At 41.2% G+C, this 17,897-nt stretch overlaps 1 protein-coding gene across 1 annotated transcript; it reads left to right on the top strand.

The window, feature by feature from the left end:
- The first annotated feature begins 14,386 nt into the window (after positions 1–14,386).
- On the top strand, positions 14,387–17,198 carry LOC125555887 (uncharacterized). Its single transcript, XM_048718696.2, has 5 exons — positions 14,387–15,124; positions 15,613–15,680; positions 15,802–15,942; positions 16,298–16,456; positions 16,546–17,198. The coding sequence occupies exons 1-5, from the start codon at positions 14,737–14,739 to the stop codon at positions 16,897–16,899; spliced, it is 1,110 nt and encodes a 369-aa protein (XP_048574653.1). The 5' UTR covers positions 14,387–14,736; the 3' UTR covers positions 16,900–17,198.
- Positions 17,199–17,897: the final 699 nt, after the last annotated feature.

Below are 17,897 nucleotides of genomic sequence, written 5' to 3'. Positions count from 1 at the left end.
CTAGCTTGGGGGAGGGTTAAGTCAATGTTATATTCATGCCCCAATCATGGTCTCTCAAGAGAAATTATCATTCAGAATTTTTATGCTCGGCTTTCTCGTTATGATCAATCCATGGTTGATACTTCTTGTACTAGTTCCTTTATGAATAAGATTATTGACTTCCAGTGGGATCTTCTAGAAAGAATTAAACGCAACTTTGAAGATTGGGAACTCGACGAAGGTAAAGAGTCAGGTATTAAGGTTAAGTATGATTGTGTTAAATATTTTATGAATACCGATGCTTTTCAAAAGTTTAGCACTAAATATGGACTTGACTCTGAGATAGTAGCCTCCTTTTGTGAATCATTTGTTACTCATGTAGATCTCCCTCAGAAGAAGTGGTTTAAATATCACCCACCTATTAAATAAGAAACTAAAGAACCGGTAATATCTAAAGATGAAACTATTATTTATAATGTTGATCCAGTTGTGCCTACTACTTACATTGAAAAACCACCTTTCCCTGTTAAGATAAAGGAACATGCTAAGGTTTCAACCGTGGTCAATAAAAGTAATATTAGAGCACCTAAACCTGCTGAAGAAATCAAAGTAGAACCTAGTGTTGCTATGGTTAAAGATCTCCTGGTTGAAAATATAGATGGGCATGTTATTTACTTCTGTGATGAAGATGCTAGAATTACTAAACCCGATGAAAAAGATAGACATATACCTGTTGTTGGCATGCCTGTTGTCTTAGTTAAAATAGTAGATCACTGTTATCATGGTTTATGTGACATAGGTGCTAGCATGAGTGCTATTCCTTTTACCTTATATCAAGAAATTATGAATGATATAACACCCGTTGAAATAGAAGACATAGATGTTACTATTAAGCTTGCTAATAGAGATACCATCACACCACTTAGGATTGTAAGAGATGTTGAAGTCTTATGTGGGGAGAATAAAATACCCTAGTGGTTTTCTAGTTCTTGGCTCCCCACAAGATGATTTTTGTCCCATTATCTTTGGTACACCTTTCTTGAACACCATCAATGCTAAAATAGATTGTGAGAAATAAACTGTCGGTGTTAGTTTTGGTGATGAGTCTCATGAGTTTAATTTTTCTAAGTTTAGTAGGAAGCATCATAAGAAAGAATTGTCTAGTAAGGATGAAATAATTGGTCTTGCTTCTATTGCCGTGCCTCCTACTGATCCACTAGAACAATATTTGCTAGACCATGAGAATGATATGCACATGCATGAAAGAAATGAGATAGATAAAAGTTTCTTTGAACAACGACCTCTGCTTAAACACAATTTGCCTATTGAAACTCTAGGAGGTCCTCCTCCACCTAAGGGTGATCCTGTGTTTGAATTAAAACAATTGCCAGACACTTTGAAATATGCTTATCTTGATGAGAAAAATGCATATCCTATTATTATTAGTGCTAACCTTTCAGAACATGAAGAAGAAAGATTATTGAAGGTTCTAAAGAAGCACCGAGATGCTATTGGATTTACTCTTGCTGATTTAAAGGGCATTAGTCCCACTCTCTGTCAGCACAAGATTAATATGGAACCTTATGCTAAACCCGTTGTTGATCACCAACGACATTTAAATCCTAAAATGAAAGAAGTGGTAAGAACTGAAATACCGAAGCTTCTGGAAGCAGGTATAATCTATCCCATAGCTGATAGTAGATGGGTAAGTCCTGTTCATTGTGTCCCTAAGAAAGGACGTAGTACTGTTGTTCCTAATGATAAGAATGAACTTATTCCACAAACAATTGTCACTAGTTATAGAAAGGTAATTGATTTTAGAAAATTAAATAAAGCTACTAGAAAATATCATTATCCACTACCTTTTATTGACCAAATGCTAGAAAGACTATCTAAGAACACAAACTTTTGTTTCCTTGATGGATATTCTGGTTTTTCTCAAATACATGATTCACAACCTAATCAAGAGAAAACCACCTTTACTTGTCCCTTTGGAACTTATGCTTATAAATGTATGCCTTTTGGTTTATGTAATGCACCTTCTACCTTTCAAATATGTGTGACTGCTATATTCTCTGATTTTTGTGAAAACATTGTTGAGGTTTTCATGGATGATTTTTCTGTTTACGGAACTTGTTTTGATGATTGCTTAAGCAACCTTGATCGAGTTTTGCAAAGATGCGAGCAAACTAATCTTGTCTTGAATTGGGAGAAGTGTCACTTTATGGTTAATTAAGGTATTGTCTTGGGACATAAAATTTCTGAAAGAGGTATTGAGGTGGATAAAGCTAAAGTTGATGCAATTGAGAAAATGCCATGTCCTAAAGATATCAAAGGTATTCGTAGTTCCCTTGGTCATGCTAGTTTCTATAGGAGATTTATTAAAGACTTCTCTAAAATTTCTAGGCCTCTTACAAATCTTTTACAAAAGGATGTTCCATTTGTTTTTTATGATGATTGTGTAGAAGCCTTTTAAACACTTAAGAAAGCCTTAATTTCTGCACCTATTGTTCAACCATCTAATTGGAACTTGCCTTTTGAAATTATGTGTGATGCTAGTGATTATGTCGTTGGTGCTATTCTAGGACAAAGAGTTGATAAGAAGTTAAATGTTATTCATTATGCTAGTAAAACTCTAGACAGTGCTCAGCACAATTATGCTACTACTAAGAAAGAATTTTTTAGCAGTGGTGTTTTCTTGTGATAAATTTAGATCTTGCATTGTTGATTCTAAGGTAATTTTTCACACCGATCATGCTGCTATAAAATATCTTATGGAAAATAAAGATGCTAAACCTAGACTCATTAGGTGGGTTATTTTGCTACAAGAATTTGACTTACATATCACTGATAGAAAAGGAGTTGATAACTTGTCTAGGTTATAAAATATTCTTGATGACCCATAACCTATTCACGATAGTTTCCCTGACGAACAATTAGCTGCAATAAATGTTTCTCAAAACACTCCTTGGTATGCTGACTATACTAATTACATTGTTGCTAAATACATACCACCTAGTTTTACATACCAAAAAAAGAAAAAAATTCTTCTATGATTTAAGACATTACTTTTGGGATGACCCACATCTTTATAAAGAAGGAGTAGATGGTATTATTAGACGTTGTGTACCTGAGCAGGAACAGGGACAAATCCTACGGAAATGCCACTCCGAAGCTTATGGAGGGCATCATGCATGCGGGAGACGAAACTTCTCACAAAGTATTGCAATCTGGTTTTTATTGGCCTGCTCTATTCAATGATGCCCGTAAGTTTGTTTTATCTTGTGATGAATGTCAAAGAATTGGAAATATTGGTAAGCGTCAAGAAATTCCTATGAATTATTCACTTGTTGTTGAACCATTTGATGTTTGGGAATTTGATTACATGGGACCATTTCCTTCCTTTAATGGGTATACTCATATTTTGGTTGTTGTTGATTATGTTACTAAGTGGGTAGAAGCTATTCCAACCAGTAGTGTTGATCACAACACCTCTATTAAAATGCTTAAGGAAGTTATTTTCCCAAGGTTTGGAGTCCCTAGATATTTAATGATTGATGGTGGTTCACATTTTATTCATGGTGCTTTCTGTAAAATGCTTGCTAAGCATGATGTTAACCATAGAATTGCATCACCTTATCATCCCCAGTCTAGTGGTCAAGTTGAACTTAGCAATAGGGAAATAAAGTTAATATTACAAAAAAATGTCAATAGGTGCCGAAAGAATTTTTCTAAGAAATTAGGTGATGTACTTTGGACCTATAGAACAACATATAAAAATCCTATGGGTATGTCTCCTTATAAAATGGTTGATGGAAAAGCTTGTCATTTACCTCTTGAGTTAGAACATAAAGCATATTGGGAAATTAAAGAACTCAACTATGATTTCAAACATGCCGGTGAAAATAGGTTATTTGATATTAGTTCACTAGATGAATGGAGAACCCAAGCTTATGAAAATGCCAAGTTATTTAAAAAAAGGTTAAAAGATGGCATGATAAAAGAATCCAAAGGTGTGAGTTTAAAGTTGGAGAATATGTTCTTTTGTACAACTCTCGTTTCAGATTCTTTGCAGGAAAACTCCTCTCCAAATGGGAAGGACCCTATGTTATTGAGGAGGTTTATCGATCTGGAGCCATAAAAATAAATAATGCCGGAGGTACTAACCCGAAGGTTGTCAATGTGCAAAGAATAAAACATTATATATCAGGTATGCCCACTAATGTTGAAAGCAATATTATCCAAACTATGACACCAAAAGAACACATAAAGGAAACCTTCCGGAACACTCCAGAATCATGAAAAAAAAGAGGAGGTATGTGATATGGTATGTAAACGGACTCCGAAAAATCCGCAAAAATATTTTCTATCAATTTTGGAATATAAAAAAATTAGGAAAATAAGTAACAACCAGGAAGGCAACCCCGGTGGGCGTAAGACACCAGGGCGCGCCTGGCTTGCCAGGCGCACCCAGGTGGGTTGTGCCCACCTCTGGTACCTTCCGGACTCCGTTTTTCTTCTGTTTGCTTGTTTTCTAAGAGAAAAAAATCTTTATATACCCCCCGAACCTATTGACCATCGTATTGCAGATAAATCTTCTGTTTTCTTTCCTCGTTATTTCCTGCTGATCTGAAAATATGTCGTATCAAGATTCCGAGGAGGATCGTCCAGTTACTCATCGGCCTCTGGATAAGAATATCTTCAAGGATACCTATCCCTATATGTGGTACACCGATGAGGAAGATGAAGATGAACCTTTCCCTCCTCGCTTCAAGCAAGAAAGCAAAGAAGAAGCGTTATGCAAAAGGATAATAAAGCTTGAGATAGAGAATGATGAGTTGAGGATGGACAATTTCACCCTCAGACACAAGTTGGAGAAGAAGAAGGACGAACCCACCACTTCATCACCACCACCTCCTTCTTCATCACCAAAGGAAAATGAGTATTGGGTATGGGCACTCCCCTTGGCTTATGCCAAGCTTGGGGGAGGTGCCCCGGTATCGTATCACCTCCACTATCTTTTTACCTTTACTTATCTTAGTTCGATCCATAGTTATCTTTTGCTTTAGATGAATAAAAGTTTAGTTCGATCCTTTCTTTTCGAGTGTTTGCTTAGTGATCTATCCTTGTAATCATGTGCGAGATATATAATAAAGTTTAGTTTGAGTTTTGTTTTCTTTACTTTCATGTTAAATATAAAGAAAGGGAATAAATGAAAAAGACCATATTCTAATCTTATGGTAAGTAATGACATCACATAAGGAAGAGTATAAGTAGAAAATTTTATTGGAGATTCACAAACATAACATTGGTCAATGATGCAATTCATGAAAGAATTAATAAGGGAAGAGAAGATTCACATGCAAATACACTATCTTGTACATCTTTTGTGATTGTGAGCCCCCATCAAAATATTATATGCCAAAATTGTTGACGTTGGACAAGGAAGACAACGTAATGATTTATGTTTGTTCATATTCACATAGAAGTTATATTGTCATATATCCTTCAACATGTGGTGCTTGTCCCCCATATTTGCTAGCCAAAAATGCCGCACTAAGTAGAGATACTACTTGTGCATCCAAAACCCTTAAACCAAATCTTGTTTTGAGAGTCCACCACACCTACCTATGGATTGAGTAAGATCCTTCAAGTAAGTTGTCATCGGTGCAATAAAGGCAATAAAAGGTGTTGGATCATTTACTGTAAGAGAAAATTGAGTGTTGTACGAACTTGTGATGGCAAAGAATAAAAGAGACAGACTGCATAATAAAGGTTGCTATCATAAGGGGCAATATTACATGACGTTCTTTTGCACTAAGAGATTGAGCATACAAACAAAAAGTGCATGGCAACCTCTGCTTCCCTCTGCGAAGGGCCTATCTTCTACTTTTATGTATTTACTTTTATGCAAGAGTCAAAGTTCTTCTCTCTATTCCTTTTTATTTTATCTTTTGGCAAGCATCATGTGGCGAGGAAAGATCTAGGCACATATATCCAGTTGGATATGGGTAGCATGAGTTATTATTGTTGACATCACCCTTGAGGTGAGTATGTTGGGTGGCGAATCTATAAGCCCCTATATTTCTATGTGTCTGGTTGAAACTTTGCTCATCTGTATGTGGTGAGTGTTAGCAATCATAGAAGACTATATAATGGTTGAGTATGTGGACTTGCCAAAAGGCTCCCATACGTGCCTCTTCCTGAAAAGATGATGAATTGTAGTTGCAAAGTTGACTGAGAACATAGTTTGTTGGTTTTCAATAGAGTTTATGCTTTATACTTCGATGTTGTGATGAATTGTTACTTATTCATGAGAAGTTTATGATAAAAGTTATGTGATAAAAGTTCTATGATAAAGTTTGTTGTTGTTATAATAATATACATGATGCTTCTATGTTTGTATTTTGTTTTTATCGACACCTCTCTCTCTAAGCATGTGGACATGTTTTCGATTTCGGTTTCTCGCTTAGGTGCTTAGGTGTTGTTCTTACTTGAACAAACCTCCTACTTATGGGCCATGAGAGGGGAGCAGACCAACCCACAAGGGGTGGTGCTCCCCCTATGGAAGTTGGCCGGATTGGAGAAGGAAAAGGGGGGTTCGGCCCCCCTTCCTTTCTCTCTTCTCCCTTTCCTTTTCCTCTCTGGTAAAATAAGGAAGTGGGGCACCCCATGGATGCATCTCCTCCCTTCCCACCTATATATATGAGGGGAGGGGCGCCTAGAAAACACAGCATCAATTGTTAGCCATGTGCGGCGCCCCCCTCCATAGTTTACACCCCGGTCATATTCTCAAGGTTCTTAAGCGAAGCCCTGCGTGGATCACTTTACCGTCACCATCACCATGCTGTCGTGCTGACGAAACTCATCTACTTCCTCGACATCTTGCTGGATCAAGAGGACAAGGGACGTCACCGAGCTGAACGTGTGCAGAACTCGAAGGTGTCGTATGTTCGGTGCTTGATCGGTCGGAGCTAGAATAAGTTCGACTACATCAACCGCGTTGTCAAACGCTTCCACTTTCAGTCTACGAGGGTACGTAGACACACTATCCCCTTCGTTGATATGCATCTCCATGGATAGATCATTGCGTGTGCGTAGATTTTTTTTGTTTACCATGCAATGTTTCCCAAAAATATTGAATCACAAAGCTTAACACCAATATTTTTACTAACTATTTTTATTAACTATTAAGCTTCGATAATATAACTTCCATATATTTGATCGTACGCAACTCATTCAGTGATCTACATGAAAGTTTTTACTATACCACTCTTGTATACCTATCATTTTTAGACTAAACATATAGCCTATAGCTCGTGCAAATTACCACTTCCTATTTAAAAACTCTCAAAAGATATAAGTGAAGCATGAAAGTGCAAATGATTCCTATAAAATATGACTACCGTCATGCTCGACAGATATAAGTGAAGCATATGAGCAACTGCCTTAACTCAAAAGGTATAAGTGAAGCATAAAGAGCATTCTAACAAATCATGTTGAATGTGTGTGTCTCATAAAACGTGTGTCCAACAAACAATGGCTGTGACAAATAATCAAACAAAATAAAGCTATAGCACACAATGCTCCAAGTAAAACACATATCATGAGATGAATAAAATATAGCTTCGAGTAACATACGAGTAGATTGGTGACGAAAGAGGGGATGCCTTCCGGGGCATCCCCAAGCTTAGACGCTTGGGTCTTCCTTGGATATTACCTTGGGGTGAATTGGGCATCCACAACCTTAGGGTCTTGTCGTTCCTTCTTCCTTCATCCATCGTAAACTCACCCAAAGCTTGAAAACTTCGCCACACAAAACACAATAGAACCTTGTGAGATCCATTAGTATAATTGGTAAACCATAAACTTAGGTATTGTTATAAATAGATTCATAATTGCCATTGCATAATACCTACTATATTCTAACTTCTCCATGACTTATACCCCCCTATATAATCCATAGCATCATTAAAATAAGCACACTATGCAATAAAGACAGAATCTGTCTAAAACAGAACAATTTGTAATGACCTGAACTAAAATCATACTTCAGTAACTCTAAACATTCTAAAACATTAGGACAACATAGGAAATTTTTATCACAATACTGTGTAAAATTCAGACCCAGATCATGTTCGAGTAAAAAATGTAAATTCAAATACTAGGCGCAAAAGTTTCTGGTTTTGCACAAAATCAATTCAACTATCATCTAAATCATCCCAAAGGCTTTACTTGGCACAGAATCAAAATAAAAGATAAAACACAATCATTATAGTAGCAATAATCATGTTGGCACACAAAAACATAAAATAAAAATGAAAATAAAGATAACTATTGGGTTGCCTCCCAACAAGCACTATTGTTTAATGCCCCTAGCTAATCACAATGCATAGTTTCAAGTTTTATCATCATTCATAGTAATTCCATAGATAACTCTCATAATGGATTCATATGGTGGTTTAATTCTCTTCCTTGGTAAGTGTTTCATCCCTTTCTTTAATGGGAATTGGAATGGTATATTTCCTTCTTTCATATCAATAATTGCACCTATGGTAAAATGGCCTACCAAGTATTATAGGGTAAGATGGATTACATTCAATATCAATCACAATGAAATACACGGGTACATAATTCCTATTAGAAAGTATGACAACATCATTAATTCTACCAAATGGTTTCTTAATTGTTTAATCGGCTAAATGATAGTTGAGGGGACAATCATCCATATCAATGAGACCTAGAATATCACATAAAGCTTTTGGTATAGTAGAGACGGTAGCTCCTACGTCACATAGAGTATTACATTCATAATATTTAATCATAACTTTAATTGTAGGTTGCCATTCATCCCTTGGTATAGACCCTTCTAATTCAAGCTTTTCTTCATGAGCTTTAATGAAGGCTTCTACAACGTGTTTAGTAAAAGCCATGTTTTGTTCATAAGCATTAGGTGAATTAATCATGGATTGCAACAAGGAAATACATTCAATTAAAGAGCAACTATCAAAATTAAAGTCTTTGTAATCCAAAGTAGTGGGTACATTGCTATCTAAAGTTTTAACCTACAGTCCCTTTATCATCAAGTTTTATGTTACTAAATAAAGTTTAATAGGTGTCACACCAATCATTTTAATATCTTCATCATTATTATCATAAAAACTGGGTGCGAGCACCTTTTCTAGAAATTCACGTTTACCTCTCATCATTTCCGTCCTTTTTCTACTTTCATCCACTGTGATAGGCGTTGGGATTTCCCCGAAGAGGAGGGTGTTGTAGTATAGTAGCAGATAGTATTTCCCTTAGTTAAGAACCAAGGTTTATCGAACCAATAGGAGACTCACTCCGACAGACGTCAACAGTACCTGCACACACGCACAACAAATACTTGCACCCAACACGGGCAAGAGGGTTGTCAATCCCCTTGTACTCGTTAAATTGAAGGATTAATTCTGTGGTTGATAGATAGATAAATTGCAAAGTAAAATAAAAGATAATGAATTGCAGCAATGTATTTTTAGGTTTATAGTAAATATAAAGTGAATGGACCCGAGGGCATAGCTTTCACTAGAGGCATCTCTGTCATGAGCATAGCAACAGTGGATAAAATTAATGTTGGGTAATTGATAGAAAATAGCATAGTTAGGACGTTATTCTTGGCATGATCAATACATAGGCATTACATCTGTGACAAGTATACTGAAATGATTCTGCACTACTACTATTGATCCACCCAGGGGTCGGGCCAGGATTTGAGCATAGGGGGTGAAGAAGATAATATAACACATGTCACATGAAATGTAGGATAACGCTTTACGCATGAATATACTATATATGTGGTTTGTTTTCAGTTTAGCTTATTTAAGATTTTTACTTGTGCCATGATATTTCAGTCGGGAGTTTGTATACCGATCAATCAGAGTATCTCCTGAACTAGATTACATTTTCAATGGCAGAGTGGTACTTAATTATTCTCTTAATTCTTGAATCATAACAAATAATTTGATCTATATCTAACCCGTATTTCAAATTTGTCTTATGCGATTCTATGTTATTATATATATACATCCTATGTTGAAAGTTTCTAACAAAAATGCTAAATACTAGATATAAACTATAATCGATCTAAGAAAGATAATAGCAGGTAATTTGTATAAATCTACCACTTCTTTTGCGGGGCAGTGTAAGTGTAGCATTGATAGTGATATGTGATGAGATGCATACCTTTGATCTCAGATGTGATTCATGTGAGCCAGGCTGAGAGGTATTATAATGACCGAGGGGCCATGGACAATAGGCGCGACGCCACAACCACAAGGCCATGGTGTCAATCGCTTTAGGAAGCGGCGAAAGCTTCTAGCGGCAACTCATGCCTATGCGGCTATGCCCTAGGCCGACGGCGACAGCTTAACGAAACAAAACACAAGTAAGAAATCCATGCGTGTGAATCGTTCGATCATAGCCGTCGGCTGGCTCTTTTTCTGGCTGGCCCTAGCATGGTGTGGATTGTCTTCTTCGGCTTTGTTAACCAGCCGATTCAGTTGTTGGCCCACTCAAGTGTTTTATTTGTGCTAATAGCCTAGTACAAGTGGCAACATAGTGCTATTAATACCGCTAACCCCTGCTAGAGTTTGTTGGGGTGGCCTAACCATAGGGGGTCTGCCCCCGCTCGCCCCCTACTGGCACCGCCCCCGACTCCACCCCTCGATCGCTATCCATCATGCATCTTAAGGTATTAACTTCATAACAAACAAAGTAATGCTTGGAGCACGATGACATAATGTAGACAAAGTAATACCAATTAATATGTTTGAGCTCTGTCATTTTACCCTTAGGAGCAACAATACAAATATGTGCCTCGCTACTTCTCTTGTCATAGAGTGAGGACACCACAAGATTGAACCTACCACAAAGCATCTCTCCCATTAAAGATAAATTAATCTAATTGGCCAAACTAGATGGATAAATCAGAGATAAATACAAAGCTATAAAAATCACACATAATAAAGTTCAGAAAAGACTCAATTACTTTCAATGAATAATCATGTCATAAACTCACAATTCATCGGATCACAACAAACACACCGCAAAAGGATTACATCGAATCGATCTCCGAAGAGAACATTGTATTGAAGATCAGAGGGAGAGAGAGAGAGAGATCTAGCTACTTCTATGCACCTGTAGGTCCTATGGGGACTACTCACTCATCATTAGGATGGCAGCAAGGTTGATGTAGAAGCCCTCCGTGATTGATTCCCCCTCTGGAAGATTAGCGGCGGAGGCCTCCAAATGGGATCACGGAAGAACAGAGGCTTGCGGCGGTGAAATAATTGTTTAGGGTCTCCCTCTAGTGGTTTTTAGATTTTAGGGAGGGTGGGAGGGCGCACGCGGGTGCGCCGAATTCAACACATGTAGTGGCCCTGTGCGCGCCCACGGTCCACCCATCATGGACCCCCAAGGCTGGTTGCCGCGGTGCGCACCATCCGTTCCAATCGTATGACGCAGAGAGCTCCCGAGAAGCCCTCGCGACACGCCACCGCTAAAAGGATGGTGCAGAGGAAACGCTCACCCTCGAAGGTCCCTAGGAGGCGAGTACTCCAGCATCCTTTATAGGAGTAATTCATGTTTTATTGTCACATCACCCTCATAAATCGAAACATCATCCCACTTTTTAGCACTTATAGTAAATCCTTTTTATTTTTGCACTTACCATTTCCTTCGGCTCCTCGTGGGATCGATACCTTTACTTATCGAAAAGATCTACAATTGACCTCTTACATTTGTGAGACATCAGGCCTCCACTAGGAAGAAGTTGAAGGTGTGTGGGTTCATGGAGGATGGGGCTTTGGCTACCCAAAATTAAACTCCCGAAGCATTGGTTCTTCAACCACATTTGTTAGATCGTTTCTCTTTGGGCTATCTTGTGCGATGTCCATCTAAATGGTCACTTTGAGTACAACATCACTTGGAAGCACACGACTAGCGGGCATTACTCGGTAACCTCCGCGTACAAAGAGCAATTCCTTAGTGCCACTAGATCTGTCATGAGCACCACTACATGGAAGGCTTTGGCGCCCCATGAGGCGATTTTTTTTTGCTTGGTTGTCCATCCAAAATCATAACTGCAGATAGATGGCCAAGCGTGGGTGCCCAATTTGTGGTTTTTGTCCGCTTTGCAAGGGCGAGGTTGAAAGCGTCAACATTTTTCTCAAGTGTCGGTTCAAGCTCGAGCTTTGGGATATGATCAAGGAGTGGATCCAACTCGTGCATATTGACAAGTCCACTTGGCATTTGAATCCATCCATCAAGGAGTGGTTGGTTAACATATATGATCCCAACAACCCCAATAGAAAAGCCATGGTACCCCCACCATGCTCACCTCCTAGATGATATGGAACTAGAGGAATGCTCGCGTCTTCAGCGACAAGGACACCCCTCCGGCGATCTTGCTATCCCACATCAAGAATGAAGTGATGCTTTGGGTGGCTGTAGGTGCCAAAAAATTAGGGGCAATTTTTTCCAGGAGAGTAACAACCTTATTGTAATGGGTGACATGTAACAAACTATGTTCCTTCTCTTAATTAATGGATGAGGCAAATCTTTTGCCTCTGTTCCAAAAAAAGAGTTGTCAATGCTTCCATAAAGTTTTCTCCATCCTTCATCATGGTAATCACCTTCATGTTGATGGGGTTAACCAATAGTCTGTTACACGCAATGGACAATGCTAGAGTATGTCCATATCTTAGAGCCCTGGCCTTTGAATTTAACACATTCGAGCTCCATCCAATCATGTTGATTCCTGCAGCTAAGGTGTCGCAGATAAGAACACAGACTGTTCATGTGACCATCTCATCATCAAAACCTGCATTGATATTCGGTTTCAGATAGCCCCTAGCGGGATTTGGGAGCCACCGAGGACCGCCTGAAGTAGCGCAACCACCATGGTTTCATCAGCCACACGTGACTGAATGAGAAGGAGATGTAGAGTCGACAGGTCCCAACATGGCACCCACAGGGTTCAGGTGCGAGTAATGCTCACCCAAACTCGCACCCGTCCCAATATTTTTTTGCCCAAACCCATACCCATATTAGCACCCCGAGTTTCATATGGTTCCCATACCCGTACCCAACCAATGCGGGTAATACCCATGGGTAAAAATATCCATCTCGATCACCTTTCAGTTCATTTTGCCATGTATAATTTCATCATTTCACCATGTCAAACATAACATTTCAGCATGTATATTTAACATTTTAGCACATGTATACCACATTTCAGCATTTCAACACATGGTGTGGTGAGGAGGGAGATGAGGAGATGAGAGAGATGGCCTGGTCATGTCGCTCCACTACTCCAGGCAGTGTCGGTGGCGCCTACCACCTAGGGTTGCAGCCGAGGCGAGAGGGAGATGGGGTTTGTGTTGTGTGACGACGTGATGGGTGGGTGAGGAGAGGGGATTTTGTGTGCGGGTCGCGTCTGGGTTAGGCTAGCGGTTCCCCCTTTTAGTGAATGACATAGGGGACCTACCTGTAAGATGTACGAATATGTGGGTAGGTGGGTACGCGGGTATGGGTATTGCATTCCCGTACTCGGCTACCCAACGAGTACATTTTTTCCTATTTATGGGTATTTAACTTTTTCAAACCCTTACCCTAATAGGGTTTTTACCCGTCGGGTTCGCGGGTATCCATTGCCATGTTGAGGCAGGTGTTGTTGTTGGATCCAGGGTAGGGGTGAGGGCACCATGGTGTGGTAGCGGATCTCTTCTTCGAAGTCCATGCCCATGGTGTTTCCCATGATGAGTGTGTTCTAGAAGGCAACTTGAGAGGACCAAAAGTAGTCATGTTCATGGCAGAAAGGCGGCGGGCATGCGGCCTTCGATGGTGGAGTTGCGGTTTCAGTTGTAATGGAAGTGGTAGGGTGTGGTGGGTCTCCGAAGAGGAATGAGGGGTGGGAGGGGAAGAAAGGGTCATCCCAAGAGCCCCACAATCTTCTCTGTAAAATTTGAATTTGTTCCCGGAGTGATTTTTTTTTTGTAAATCTGCATTGCCACTGAGTAAATCATTGCATATTCTTAGATACATTGCACTTTAGTCAAGTGTAAGCACCACACCATTAAAGCCAGTTTCATAGTTTAAGCTGTTTGAAATAGTAGTGCATAATATCATTTGTCTCATTCATTTTTCAACCGTTCATTATAATGGAAGTAATACATAATATTATTTGCCGTAGTTTGTCTTATTGCACACAGTATTCCACTGTTCATTATATTGGAAGTATGTCGTATATTCCAGTACACTTTTGCAGTCCAACCAATCAGCTGGTTGGTCAAAGGAGAGAGGTTGTTCTTTAAAGAATGGAGAGAGAGAGTGTGTGTGTGGGTGTTTCTTGTGCAGAGAGAGAGAGTGAGAGAGAGAGAGAGAGAGAGAGAGAGAGGGGGGGGGGGAGCGAGCAGGAACCCGGCATTCTTGTGCAGTTTCTGCCCCAATATCTCTCTCTGTTTTATCTCTGCCACCATTTCTCTCGCTCGTCTTTAAAATATTTCCCCCCATAGAACTTTGGCATATGCTACTACTCCTACTACAACAGTGCTACTGGTGCCTCGGCTAGAGCAACCGGGGAAAGAAAGCAAACTTGCTAAACTAGAGTAGGCGTCTCCTCTCCTCTGGTCTGTCTTCTTCCTCGGTTCGAGGCCAAGCCAGCAAACCAAGAAACCCAACCAAAGACCGGCCAAGCAAGCTACCCCCATATGCTACATGGAGGGGAGGGTGGGCATTGCGGTGGCAGGTGGCCATGAAGCCGGCCTCGGCCTGTTCAGAGCAGACGTTTCCATGGCGGAGCCGCAAGGAGCAGCCAAGGTGGAGTACCGCTCCTCTCCCTCCTCGCCGTCCACCTCCCCGACGCCGTCCCCGCCGCAGGCCGCGGCTGGCCAGGGAGGAGGGTACGCGGCCGCGACGCCGCACGCGTGGAGCTTCGGCGGCGAGCAGGAAAAGCGGAGCGAGGCCAGCGCGGGGGATAACGGCAACGGCAACGGCAACGGCATGCAGATGGCGGGTGACGGCGAGCAGGCGGCCGGCTTGAGCTCCGGGCGGCGCAGGGGCCGGCCACGCGGCTCCGGGAGACGGCAGATCCTAGCCACCCTAGGTCCGTATGCTCCCTCTGGAATCCAAACCTTCTTCTTGAGCGACCCAAAGCTTCCATTTTTGCTGTTCGGGTTCTTGCCATGTTTGCTCCCCCTTGTGCATTTCTATTCCATTGCTAGGATGGGGTCCAGTTAGGGCGGTATCTGTTAGGACAGTTCTGCTGTTCTTGACTCTCATCTTGTCGCATCCGTCTCCGATGTTATTAAAGTGATTCCTATGTTTAATCTCCACTTATTCTCACCAACCTTTACCTGTACTCTTCTCCCATTTATTCTCACCAACCTAGCTTGCGTACGCATTATTGTCAGATTTATCTGGCAGGGTTGAACTAATCGACCTGATCCGTTTGAAAGTTACTAGATGATTTCGTACTTATATGCTAACCTTGATTAAGGTCCTTGTTTCATGCTCTCCAGTAGTTCGGTGACCTAGAAAACTAGTGTAATTGTTTGCCTGCCTGCAATCCTTAAATACTTGTGATTTGTGAAGGGGAATGGTATGCGCTCTCAGCTGGAGGGAGCTTCACACCGCATGTCATCATCGTCCCTGCTAGAGAGGTAATTAATTAGCGTCTTTGGCATCTTAAGCCTCTAATATTCCCCTACATTGTGATCTAGTGGCGGATGGGTGTCGTAATTTGAGAAACACGTCGCTGTTCTTGTCCGATTTGGTTTGTAGGATGTGGCGGCGCGCATAATGTCATTCTCCCAGAGGGGTCCACGCTCGGTCTGCATCCTCGCTGCCAGTGGGACCATCTCCAATGTGGCATTCAACAAGCCTGGCTCATCTGGCTCATCTGATAGCACCTTCACCTACGAGGTATGCAACAAAAATGGCACCAAGAATTTGCTGTTTGCCTCTTATCGCTTTTTTTTTCCGGGAATGCGCAAGAGGGTTGCGTGCCTATGTATTAAGAGACAGATAGCAATCCCCTAACAAAAAGAGACAGATAGCAATCAAACATTTTACAAGAATTGCTATTGTGAATCTCTGTTGAATGTTTCATTTGTCCGGAGTAGTTTGCACTCTGCGCTAATTTGGCTTTATTTATACACAATGCAACTTGGTTAATGGCTATGTACTTATGAGGATGGATGAATTCCTTGCCTATTTTAACTGGTGTATTGTGTCTTGCTGATTCAAACTGAAAATATTTCGTGCATCTGATTTCCAGGGCCTGTTTGAGATTCTTCAGCTGACTGGCTCCTTTACAATGGCCGAGGAAGGTGGCCGGAAGAGGACCGGTGGGCTCAGTGTGTCACTTGCTGGCCCCGATGGTCGTGTCATCGGCGGAGTAGTCGCCGGTATGCTGCGTGCTGCCACTCCTATCCAGGTATAGCCCCGGCTTTTCAAGTGCTCTCACACCTTTTGAATTTTGAAACCATCTTTTTCTTCGTTCTCTAACACAGACCGTCTGAACAGGTGATTGTGGGGAGCTTCCTACCGAACAGTCTGAAGCAGCATCAGAGGAGGATGGGCCTGCAGCCGCAACCATCTGCCATTCCAGCGCCGCCGGTGGCTGACGCCCCTCCTCCGGTGCTCACAGCTGCAATGCCCATCTCTCAGGCGGCTCCCGGCAATGGTCGCCATGGGCCTCCGGTCCCCATGGCGCCCCTGCAAGTCCATGCCAATGTGGAGCACGCTGCAACCACCGGCCCCATGAACCTGAACTCAAGCTCCGCCGGCTTCACCATGGTCGGCTGGCCTGTTGGCGCACAACCCATGGGTCACAGGCCTTCCCCTGATATCAACCTCTGCTTGACTCCCCAGGAGTAGAATCTGCTGCCGTTTTGTTTTGGTCCCCTCATCACTGACACATTTTGCAGGGCGTTGACTGGGTTCTATCCTAATCAGCTAGATCAGCAGTCCAGTTGGGGGAGAAACTAGGCTAGAGTGAGGACAATTTAGCCCTAATCTGATAGAGTGATAGGTGGTGCTCTTACATGATCCTTAATTAGGAGAGACTTTTCTATTTGTTCTGGGCTGTTCATTGTGATTTCTGCCATTGCTGTAACGGTTACTTGTGGTACTTTAATCAGTGGTTACATTCTAAGTCCATGTCTGAACGTAGTCTATGGCCTGTTTCCAGAGTCACTGCTTTCTGTTGACGTGTGTTACTTTTGATTTCGAGTAGTGCAATTTGCATAAAATTTGAATTTGCATCTGCACTTAGGGCCTGTTTCTAGAGTCACTGCCTCCTGTTGACGTGTGTTACTTTCGAGTAGTGCAATTTGCATACAATTTGAATTTGTATATGCACTTAGGGCCTGTTTGGATCGCGGCCAGTAACCACCCTACCAAAATCCTATTGTTGACTGAGGGCGTGGGCGAGGCGTTTCAATGGCTGCACCCTGATTTGGTAGGGCGGGCGTGGGCGCCATCCAAACATGCCCTTAATATCGAGAAGGGAACGACCTAGAAATAGACATGAGTCATGGGGTCACAAGTTAGTGACATGTGTGTCATTTATACAACGTTGTTGTGGGCTTGTGGTTCTATCCATGAAGAAGCAATTTCTTAAAGTAAACTTGCTGGACCGGCAAAAATTATTTATCCTCCAATATTTGTTTGGGGAAGCTTAACTCTCCAGCATATTGGTATACACAATTGCATATTTCATTCTTGTTTTTATAACAGAGGCATAAGATGTGCTCGGCTTTAAATTAATAAATCAGGAAACATGCAAAGTAGTCAAATGTTCTTACAGATGACATCTAACATAGTAGCAAGCGAATAGAATTGCGGAGTCAAAGAGGCAGCTAGGCCCCCTCATG

Source organism: Triticum urartu, chromosome 5A (assembly GCF_056163025.1).
Source record: "Triticum urartu cultivar PI428250 chromosome 5A, HENAU_Tu73, whole genome shotgun sequence".
Lineage (NCBI taxonomy): Eukaryota > Viridiplantae > Streptophyta > Magnoliopsida > Poales > Poaceae > Triticum > Triticum urartu.
Note: the sequence above shows the minus strand (reverse complement) of the source record. Positions and strands in the feature narration are given on the sequence as shown.

Bases quoted from the DNA above. Each gene is read 5' to 3' on its own strand.
- LOC125555887 (XM_048718696.2), top strand. From the start codon at position 14,737: ATGGAGGGGAGGGTGGGCATTGCGGTGGCAGGTGGCCATGAAGCCGGC. The intron at 15,125-15,612 runs GTCCGTATGCTC...TGATTTGTGAAG, and splicing joins GCAGATCCTAGCCACCCTAG to GGGAATGGTATGCGCTCTCA. The intron at 15,681-15,801 runs GTAATTAATTAG...TTTGGTTTGTAG, and splicing joins TCATCGTCCCTGCTAGAGAG to GATGTGGCGGCGCGCATAAT.